Source organism: Mus pahari, chromosome X (assembly GCF_900095145.1).
Source record: "Mus pahari chromosome X, PAHARI_EIJ_v1.1, whole genome shotgun sequence".
NCBI classification, from domain to species: domain Eukaryota; kingdom Metazoa; phylum Chordata; class Mammalia; order Rodentia; family Muridae; genus Mus; species Mus pahari.
In genome coordinates, this window is record NC_034613.1 from 9847586 (window position 1) to 9859206 (window position 11621).

At 37.5% G+C, this 11621-nt stretch overlaps 1 protein-coding gene across 1 annotated transcript in view; it reads right to left on the reverse strand.

The window, feature by feature from the left end:
* Efhc2 (EF-hand domain containing 2) overlaps positions 1-11621 on the reverse strand; it is a 177228-nt gene that overhangs the window by 94633 nt on the left and 70974 nt on the right. Inside the window, exon 5 of the mRNA XM_021188334.2 lies at positions 866-1089. Coding sequence (XP_021043993.1) covers positions 866-1089 — 224 coding nt within the window. The remainder of the gene's footprint in view (positions 1-865; positions 1090-11621) is intronic.

The window sequence follows — 11621 nt, forward strand, 5'->3', positions numbered from 1 at the left end:
GTTGTAGCACACATCTGTAATCCCAACATTTAAGAATCAGGAGGACAGTGAATTCAAGGTCAGCCTGAGTTACACAGTGAATTTAACACTCTCCTGTGTCATTTAGTGAGAACCTGTCTCAAGAATCTGCAAATGATTAAATACAAAATAAAAACACAAAGGGAAATAAATGACAATAGTGGAAATTAAGGTAAGAATCCAGAGATTTCCAGTCTAGTCCCAATAAGGAGCCCTGCTAGGTTTGTGACCTATCCAATGATTCTTCTTTAGGTATTTAGAGCCTTCTGGAAAACAGAAAACTAGGGTCAAGTGATCAGTTTAAAGAACTGCAGAACAATAACAGTGAGTCTTTGTTCCTTACAGTAAAATAAGATTTTAAACTCAATCATATCTCATAACTGGAATAAATGCAAACCATAGTTACTTCACTCTTCTAGAATATTTCGGCATCCATGTTCACCAAAGTTCCAAGAAGGAAAAAAGGGCATGTTCAAAGTTTGGTTTATCTAATCAGTTGTACAGAAGACATTTTTTCCCAACCAGAAATAGGCAACTAAAACCAGAAAACACAGGCAGAGGAAATGTGGGCTCAACTCACATTCTGTTGGTGACCACAAAACTAATTATGGGCTCCTAGACATTATCCTACCTACACAGTTCACTAAATACGCTACAGCTGGAAGGGAGGATCCCAAAAAGTACTGGGGAGTAAGGGTGAAGGGAGGCAGCAAGAAAGGGAGTGAGGGGATTGTTCCTGTTCTGTGGCCACCATTTGGGTTTCCTTTCTATCCAAAGAAGAGCAAGACAGCTCTCATAACTATAGTTTTCTCTGGAGATAAGAAGTCACATATGTATCTGTTCTTACCTCTCTCCGCATCTTCATGTAGGGGTCAAATGGACGTTGTCCTGGAGGATTCAATTTGATTCCTATTTTCTTCAAAAAGTTTTTTGTAAATGGATCGCAATCATAAATCTTGAACGTGCGTCCATAGAAGACAACACTTATGTTGATATTGAAGTCATACACAGTATAAAACTGATCATCATTGGGAGGTGGGTAAGGAATCCGGTGACGCCTGATAGAAGTACCTGAGGGATAAATAAAATGCAGTCTTTAGCCATTTGACTAGCAGGAATTTATGGTATATCTAAGTAACAATGCTGCATGCTTCCCTGTGGCAGGATAGAAAGCAAGGGGCTGTTTCATTCAAACTCAAATAAAAGTGAAAAAGACTTTTTAGGTCCAGAGTTCTCTGACCAGACTGATAAGACATTTGAATTTCCTAAGTGTTGTCAGTGAAGTATTTTTATAAGCCATAAAGTCTAGAAGACCGTGATGGATATAAAAGAGGGGTAGTATTAGCATGGTAAGCAAAAATGCCACTCTGTCATGTACTTATCTGTCCTACAGAACAATAGGCTTGCTTTCAGTTACTACAGGGAACTTAATACATTCAACTAAACAAGGCATTAAGGCCCCAAAGTAAAGTGCTCATAAAAGGTGCAAGAAGCTAAAAAATAAATAAATAACAAGATTTAGTTTCTATGTAGCAGCACTATGATTTACAGCTTCAATAAGCATGAATGATTTTAGGCTGCGTGGAAACTTCTTAAGAATCCTTGTTCATCTAGAAATGTAGTCTTCCTTCTTCCTCCAGTAGCTCTGCTTATATCCACCCAACCACCACCAAATGCAGATTTCTAGAGACTTCATAGGTTCTTGATTTCATCACATTTTCCATATACAACCCTATGGTGCTAATTGTCTTCTTAATAGAGAAAAAAAGGAGCCGGGCGTGGTGGCGCATGCCTTTAATCCTAGCACTTGGGAGGTGGAGGCAGGTGAATTTCTGAGTTCGAGGCCAGCCTGGTCTACAGAGTGAGTTCCAGGACAGCCAGGGCTATACAGAGAAACCCTGTCTCAAAAAACGAGAGAGAGAGAGAGAGAGAGAGAGAGAGAGAGAGAGAGAGAGAGAGAGAGAGAGAGAGAGAGAGAGAGAGAGAGAGAGAGAAAGGATAATTCACTATTCAATAGTAGTAAACAGCAGCAAAAAGGATGAGACAACACCAATAAATATAAGTGGTACAACAACCTGGGCCCTGATTTTAGGGAACCTGGACCTTCTGTGGGCAGCTAGGAGTCTTATAAGACTGAACAATAAACCTGTCTGCCCTTTTTGATTCAAGAAATGACTTCTTCTATCTTCTAAGGCTGTAAGCCAACCTGCACTAGAAAACAAGGCCATTTTTGCCTTTCTAAAGCTATCTGTGTATACAAAGAACTTTGAGGAGTGAGCTTTGAGAAAAGTTCACAAGATATACAGAAATGGAAGCTACACATGCAGAGTTATCTCTCAACATGTATTACTGACTTGGGCCTGCAAACCTACTCTCAGAATAAAGGGGAAAAGAACTGAAGGACCTTACATTGCTAATAATCCAGCAACATGTGGATTGTGTGACTTCAGTATGGAAACATTTTAATATAAAGATGTCAACTTACATTCTTAGTGTTGTATATAGTATTGAGAATAGTGCCTTCTCTCAAAGTGCAAAAAATACTTAAAGCTTACTCATTATTGTTCATTATAACAACAATTAATAATATTTATGTGCCAGGAACTGTGTTGGGCACTGTTCCATTACTCTACTTATCTTTTCAGTTTGTTGAGGAAAACTTAAGCAAAATCATTTTCATCTTCTTTTCTTTATAGCAATTTTTAATTACTTGGTATATTAAATTTAAATGCTACAACTATAAAATTAGAACTGGCATAGACTATTTTTAATCATACTACATAAAACATGATATAATTTTACTGCAAAGAATTACACTTCAATTAGTTTTTAATTCATGTCATTGAAAACAAAATGCACATTATTTAATCATTCAAAATTAGACATTTAGAGAAAATTGCATACTTAAAAATCTATAAAAGGATGGGCATTTCAGATATTTCCAGGAACTATTATACATCTCTTTAAAAATAGTTGGACTGTGGCAGGTTATTAAATACTCAACAATCTGGAGCTTCTTCAAAACTTTCAACTATGGAACTAGGGAAGTAGCTCCATGGATAAAGCACTTGTCTGGATCCCCAGAACCCTCAGAAATGCCTGCTGGAGTGGCAGCTGCCTGTAGCCCTAGTACTCAGGAAACAGAGACAGAGACAGCCATAGCAAGCTTCCAGCTGTCTGTATTAGAATGAGTCTGTGAGCTGCAGGTTCAATGAGAGAGCCTGCTTCAATAAATAGAGAGAGAACAAGGAAGATACTCTGGCATTGACTTTGACCCTTTACATGCATGCACATACACATGCACACTATATATACAATTGCAAAAAAAAGTGCAAACATACTGTGATGATTTGATCCCCCATAATCTTGGGCATTTGAATACCTGGTCCCCAATTGGTTACACTATTTGGGAGCTATAGGAAGTGTAACCTTGTTGGGAGAAGTATGTCACTGGTGGCAGGCCTTTAGTTAGTTCTGCTTTGTGCTTGTTGTTCAATAAATAAGCCCTCGCCTTCCTTTTTTGCTGCCATACCTTAAGTCCACCATCATGAACTCTCACCCTCTGGACCCATAAATTCAAATACACCTTTATTCTGTAAGCTGCTTTGGGCTTGGTGCTTTATCTCAGCAATAAAAAAGTAATACACATATTTAACATTTGTACTTCATTTTAAGAATGCAAATAAGCTATAGCTTTGTTAAGTAGGGCTCTAAGTAGGAATATTATCACTTTCAAGGTATGTAGGAGTAGATGACAGTACATTTAAATAATAATAACAACCATTGCCACCGTAGACCTAGAATAGACTTTTGTTGATACATCTTGTCCTCAATAATATTAGATACAGAGAGCATATGAAAGATCAATGTTTACTTCATAGATGAGAAACTAAAGTTAAGAATGCTTAAGACTCTAGACCAATGTTATAATCTAAGAAATGAAAAAAAAAGCATTTTGAACTTTAGATTGCACACTAACAAAACATAATTTTCCACAGTTTTACTGAGTTATATCTCACTATATATCATCCAGAAAGTACTTAAGTGAAGGAAAAGAGGAATATCCACGGGCAAAACTGAATAGAAATTGACTAATGAGATGCCAGCTACAAGGAAAAATGAAAATGATGGTGAGGCTGCTCTCTCAAAACATCCTGTTCCCCTTCTAAGGACCAATTTCCAGAGACAGCCACCCGTTCCGTGTATCACACAGCATTTTCACCCTCCATAACCTACATCTCAGACCTCCTCATAGCTTCCTTATGTCAGTGTCCATTACACGCTTTTGAAAATACCAGGAAAGTAGTAACAGAAAACAATCTTGACTATGAGCCAGAAATAGAAAATGGGTCTATTAACCAACAAAAAATTTACAAACAACCAAAACAAAAACAAAAACAAAACAAAACAAAACAAACAAACAAACACAACCGCTAACATCACAAAGTGCGTCAGAAACCCAGAGTGGAACATTTGAAATATGTATGTTTTCTGTATGGTTTCATATGGAAGTCATATATTTCTGTGACTTCTCAATTGTGTACTCTGGGGATTATACCATATATTTATGGAATTTGTGTGTTTATAGTGTTCCATGATAAATGGCAAGGACTCTACCAAGCGTTGCTTACTGAATACCAAAGAAATTGACAGGGTGCCATGACTTTGGCACACACTGAAAAGCAGTTGCAGTCATTAAGGTAGACAAATACAAAGGAAAGCACCACACCACGGCAGTCCTTTAACTTTTCAGATGTTTATCTTCTCAGCTGTCTCATAAAGCTAACTGGAACACACATCCAAGCATCCAGTGCTTGACCTCCAGTTTGTCCTCATCTCTCTACGACCACCCCCCCCACACACACACACAGTCCTGCTTTAACTCTCTATGCTTAATATGTTTCCATGTCATTCAGTCTTGCCTTAGATTTTGCTCACATCTAAGTTTAGCTTTATAGAATTCGCCTTTCAGAATTAAAAGTCCAACATCTAGCTCAAGCACTATTTTAAGGATATCTACTTTACTTCAGTGGCATTACATACCTAGGGTGGTCGAGATAATATTTATGTGAATGAATATAAAAACAGAATTGCCTTATCTCCTGAATTTATAACAAGTGATCAGTTAGGGCAGAGCACCATTTCCTTCTCTTGTGTTTACTTTGTTCATCCACTAATGTGACTACTCCAGTTTTACCATTATTTTTCTAAAACATCATCTTTGCAGTATGAGTTTTACAAGAATAACTTTTTCATATACCATTAATCTGACATATACCTGGCAACAAATAAAATATTAAATATCCTATATCTTAGAACAGAATGAAAAATAATAAGCATAATGCAAGACCCCATTAACAATTCTATCAGTACAAAAAATATAGCCTGCTATATTATGTAACATCCTCTTGCATTACTATCTCCATGCCTAGTTTTCATTACACATTCTATGAATACCTGCCAACCTCTTGGCCCAGACTTCCCCACATTTTTCTTTCATGTTATCCCTTTGGGCTGTGCTTTGTTTCTCTTCCACCTTTAATGGGGAAAGCTTTTTAAGCACCTCTCAGATTCTAAATTCTTAAGTGGCTTTCCCACTTCTAATCCCTCAAGCATCTGGTAGCACTGATGATATCTGCATTATATAACAAGCATTATAACCCACTTCCCATTTCCCTTCCTTCCTTCCTTCCTTCCTTCCTTCCTTCCTTCCTTCCTTCCTTCCTTCCTTCCTTCCTTCCTTCCCTCCCTCCCTCTTTCTTTCTTCTTTCTTTCTTTCTTTCTTTCTTTCTTTCTTTCTTTCTTTCTTTCTTTCTTTCTTTCTTTCTTTCTTTCTCCTCTCATTGTTTCCACTCTATTTTGTTGAATATTTTTTGCGTGCTGTACACATATAGATATGTCTGTGTGTGCATGCTAATATATGTGTGTCTCTGTTTGTCTCTCTGTGTGTCTGTGTCTGTATGTGTAGGCCAGATGTCAACATCTATAGCTGTCTACCTTTTTAAAAAGATAGTATTTCGTACTCAACCTGAGACTCACTCAGTAGGCAAGAATAGCTGGAAGAAAGGTCCAGTGATCTTATCTCTGCCTTCCCAGTGCTGGGATAACAGATGTGTACCACCATGCCTGCCTTATCACATGGCTGATGAGGAATCCTTACTTAGGTCTTTGTGCTTGTATGGCAAGAACTTTACTGACCGTACTACCTCCTCAGCCCTTTTGGCTTTTAAATTCTATGTTGTTCCATTTATTTATAACTCCTGCCCAATGTTTATCCTCCTAAGTATCAGATATGGCAAAATGAAATAAAGAATAACCAATTAAATCTAATTTACAGAAAAATAACAAAGAACATTTTACTGTAAGTGTATCACATGTAGTACTTAGGATAATGGGTATACAAAAAACTTCATTCCTAACCTGAATTTCAAACTTAACTGCTCAGCTCACCTTTTATCTGGCAAGCCTACTGCTGGCCCTTTCTACTTTATGTAATAAAATATATAGACATAAAATATGCCTGACACAAATGCATGGCATACAAATGAGGAATTTTAGTTTGAAAATACATTTGTTTTGTTCATGTAAATTACTATTTTAGGAAGTATAAGAAATAGTACCCAGTTGAGGAACCAAAAGAAACTAATACTATAGGTTCTTAATCAATTATGTACTAACCACCACATAAAGGCCAGTTCTTCAGGTCAGCAGTATGAAAACTAATGACTTCCTACCTAAGACTGACTGGTCTAGACCATACCAGAAACTAGGTCATGTTTCTAATCGTATCTCTTTCTTTAACACAGATTAGTTTGGACAGGATAGGACAGTGCTAGACTGATAATTAGGCTGTTAGATGAGTAGGGTGGTTAAGTTTCTGGGTTTACCTGACATTCCTGGCCTCCTGATATAAAATTGTTTGTGTGTGACAATGGCCTATTTGACTTATCACACACACACACACACACACACACACACACACACACACACACATCTCTTTGCCAGTAAGAACTAGCAGATAGTAAAATATACTGTTCTGAATAGAAGCTGACACAAGCTGAATACCTATTTATATACAATCCTAATGGATACATGTTTTCATTTCTATCTTATCCCAACCTCCCTGTACTCGGTGAAGGAAAAAATACATAGTAAAGATAACTGAAATGGTGTGTTTGGGGGAATTATAATTTATCCTGTTGTACTGGTTACTGAATTGTAAGGTCCACATGGAATAATTGTATCTGGCTTCTCAGTAAACTGGCAAAATATCAAAACCATATAAAGCAACAAGAACACAATCAGTGCACAACACCTAAATTTGACCCCACACCTCTTCCCCAGGACCCACAGGTGCATGAGAGGCAGGAGCAGGCAACTCAAGACACAAAGGCTACCTGCCCCATTCTACCCAGGTCTAAATCATTAAATCCACTTTCTTTTCCGTTATTGCTTAAGAAAGCCTGAAGAAAACATTTAAATAAATTTTCAAATAATTCACTGCCTAAGCAGACCTTCCTGAATGACAATCATATTAAATATTTCAAGAGACACGAGTGTCTGCAAACAGAACCTGATGGCAGAGTGGTTATTCATGCTTGCTTTCCACAGGATTTGTTACAGCCCTCCAGGTTTCTCCACTTTGTTGACAAACTCAGTGTCTTACACGGTATGATTACTGTGTGCTCTTTCTACAACCTCTGAGATGCAATTTCATCAAAAAACAAAATCACAGCAAGTCAATCAGAAATTCTGATTTTTTTCAGAGACATTAAAATAGTCTCTTTCTCAGAGTTCTTTCCCTCAAATCTTTGTGAACAAGATTCCTTCCTTCTCACATAGAATATTTTTAAAGTTAATCATTATGACTTGCCATGAGAATCTGTTTTGTGAGCTTTGAAATTAAGAAATTAAGAAAAACGTACCTGTCTAAAATCTTTGTAGAGGCTGGATTTGACAGTTCTTGGATAGTTTCATGAACTGAAATCATACAGACAAGGACGACTACACTTCAAGAATATAAATAAGTTTTTATCTAAAACTAATAAGAATAGGGTGGCGAGGTAGTTCAAATGGTAAAAGTCTTGTCATGCAGGCATGAGGATCCAAGTTCCAATCCCTAGCAACAACATTAAAAACAAAACAAAGAAAACTGGGCATGGTAGCACATGTCTAGATCCCAGAGCAGTATAGAAATGACAGAAAGATCCTTGGGGCTTGCTGGCCAACTAACCTAGATGAATCAGGGAGATCCCAATTCAATGAGTGACCCTGGGTCAAAAAGTAAGATATCCAGATATGGTATCATACATCTGTTATCCCAGAACTCAGGAGGCAGAGGCAGGGGTATCTCCATGAGTTCAAGACCAGCCGTCTATACACCAACTTCCAGGCCACTCACAGCTACATCATTAGTAGACTCTGATTCAAATAAGATTAAATAACAACAACAACAACAACAAGGAGAGCACTGAAGGAAGACACCTGAAGTTGATCTGTGCCCTCCATCCAAATCTAAACATGCCTACACACATGCTCAAGCAATGATAAAAATATAAACAATCCAATCAAATAATACAGATTTGGGGTATCTTGTGACTTCTAGCCCCCCATTTGGGTGATCTGGGTGTCATAGTAGGAAAGCTAATCCAAAGGTAAACAAAGTTTGGTTGGGGAACATCAGAGCAAAATATGTAAGGAAAAGCCTAGAAGAAAGAATATTTTAGGAGCCACAGAGACAGCTCAGTGGTTAATAGCTCCATGTTGTTTCGGAGGACATAAATTCACTTCCCAGATCCCACATGGAAGCTCAAAAACTGCCTGAAATTCCAGTTCCAGGAGATCCAACACATTCTTTAGGCCTACACAGGCACCAGATATGCATTTAGTGCACATATATCTATGCAGGCAAACACTCATATATATAATAAAAGTAGATGTTTAGAATATATTTTTTTGTAAAGCAATACTGTCCACATGCTTAACTGAAAATACTAAAGTAACACATGGTCACAAAAATGAAAAGTTGTAATTTTCTCCTTAAGTTCAATACTTTAAACATTTCTTTTTTTTTTTTTTTTTTTAAGATTCATTTATTTAGTACATGTAAGTACACTGTAGCTGTCTTCAGACACTCCAGAAGAGGGCATCAGATCTCATTACAGATGGTTGTGAGCCACCATGTGGTTGCTGGGATTTGAACTCTGGACCTTCGGAAGAACAGTTGGTACTCTTACTCACTAAGCCATCTCACCAACCCCCAATACTTTAAACATTTCTAATATGTACTTGCTGATTTTGTTGTTATTATTTTTGATTTTGTGTTTGTTTGTTGTTTTAGGGATTGTCTTGCTGCAATAAAAAAAATGACTAAAAAGCAAGTTGGGGAGGAAAGGATTTATTCAGCTTACACTTCCAAGCTGCTGTCACCAAAGGGAGTCAGGATAGGAACTCATACAGGGAAGGAACCTGAAGGCAGGATCTGATGCAGAGGTCACAAAGGGGTGCTGCTTACTGGCTTGCTTCCTCTCTAATAACTCTAGCTGTGTCAAGTTGATACACAAGACCAACCAATATGTTTGTTTATTTGAGACAAGGTATCTCTACAGAGTACTGGTTGTCCTGAAGCTGACTCTGTAGATCAGGCTGGCCTGAAACTCAGAGATCTGCCTGCATCTGTCTCCTAAGTGCTAGGATTAATGGTGTGCACCATTATGCCTGGCCTTACTGATTTTTAAAATCTTTCTTACGTTTGGAAAAAAAAAAACCCTAAGAGTCTAAAATTTCTTGTCACCTTCATGAAATAATGTCACATTTTTAGACTTAATGTCTGCTAAAACTTTTTTATTTGTAATGTTAAGGTATCTTAATATTTCTTAAAGGATTTAGCACATAATTGTTGATACTGGCCAGGGAAAAGATAGCATAGAGCTGAGCTGCATCATAATAGAGCCACTTACACTCAGATAAAGGAAATGGGCTGGTTCTGATTATAATCTGGTGCCAGATTCCCACTCCAGGTCTTTTTTTTTTTTCCCTACAAGGTTCTAACTGCCTGGTAAGTATCATTATCCAGATATCTCAATACTCCTTTGAAGATGTCATGTCCCTCAATTAACTACAGCAACAAACTTCATCTTATTCTATCATCCATTATTGGGCTTTATGAAGATAAGTATTCAACAAATCTTGGCAGTTCTACGTGGATCTAAGTCCATCATTCCATGTACCAAACACAATATAACTACACTATTAGGAAGCTATCAGAAGCTCCTGAACACACCTCAATTTCCTCTTTAAATTCATGATAAATCCTTATGGAGGTGTTATACCTAATTAAGTAAAAATGTATTCAACATGCACAGAAAGCATGAAACATAACAATACGAAAGTAGGAAATACAGAATATATTGTTAAATATAAAAAGAATGATGAAAGGTCTAAAAGGTAACTAACTTTCAGGCAATATTAAATATATATGAGGCACCTGGGCTCTAAATATTCATGTACACTAAATATACAAGTCACTAAATATTCATAAGTCCTCAATATTCATGAGACTTTAATTCGGCCACTCATTCATTGGTGACATCCATTCTGGCCCCAACTGCACTCTGCCCAAGAAACACAAAACAAAAACCTATTCAGTAGTGCTACTGGTGAGCTACAGCTGTGGCCAAGCATAGTCATCCCCATACTGATCCATTTGAGTAAGTGTGTACCTTTGGCCCAAAGTTTCTCCTGTCTTGATTCTTCTTGTTTAAACTTCTATATTGGTCTCTGAACCACACTACTTGCTATCAAGGCTTATGGAGGTGTGTGTGTGTGTGTGTGTGTGTGTGTGTGTGTGTGTGTGTGTGTGCTAATATCTACCCTAGGACTCAGGTACCATGTACTTTTCTTCCATTTAGACTTGGTCCAAAGTGTCTCTTTCTCCCTGCTCCTCACTGTATTTTGGAATTGTCTGTTTAGTTAGTTGGCTTGATTTTGTAGTATGGGAAATGGAACTCAGCACCTTTAATGTGCTGGGTAAGTGTTTTAAAACTAAACTATATACCTAGCTAGCCCTTGCTAAACATTTTAAATTATTTTACTGTATTATGTGATTCATTAATTTTAATTTGACCCATGAGCCTTTTCTTTGGTGGTCTATGGGAGAGTCTATCTACATGCTTCTTGGAGGCCAGCACTACTTTGAGATAAGCTGCCACATAAAAAAACAGATAATGAGTGAAAAGGAAATTGCAGAGTGTTCATAGTAGGCTGCCGTCCCATTCCCATAATCAAGCAACAAAAGTAGCATAGGTTTGAATAGCAACAAAGAGAACAAAAAGACATGGATATATGTTTTGCTGAGAATCAAAAACAGGACAGTAGGTTATGAGGAAATGGGGAAAGTAAAAAGAGGTGTATATTGTAGTCAGACAGAGAAGTTTCAAAGTCTGAAATATTACAAGTAACAATACTCCAAAAGAGAACACATGCATGCAAACACACACACACACACATACACACACACACACACACACACACACACACACACACACACACACACGCAGTAAAACATCATGGATCCTCGAAGAATAAGAAACAGCACTAAGACC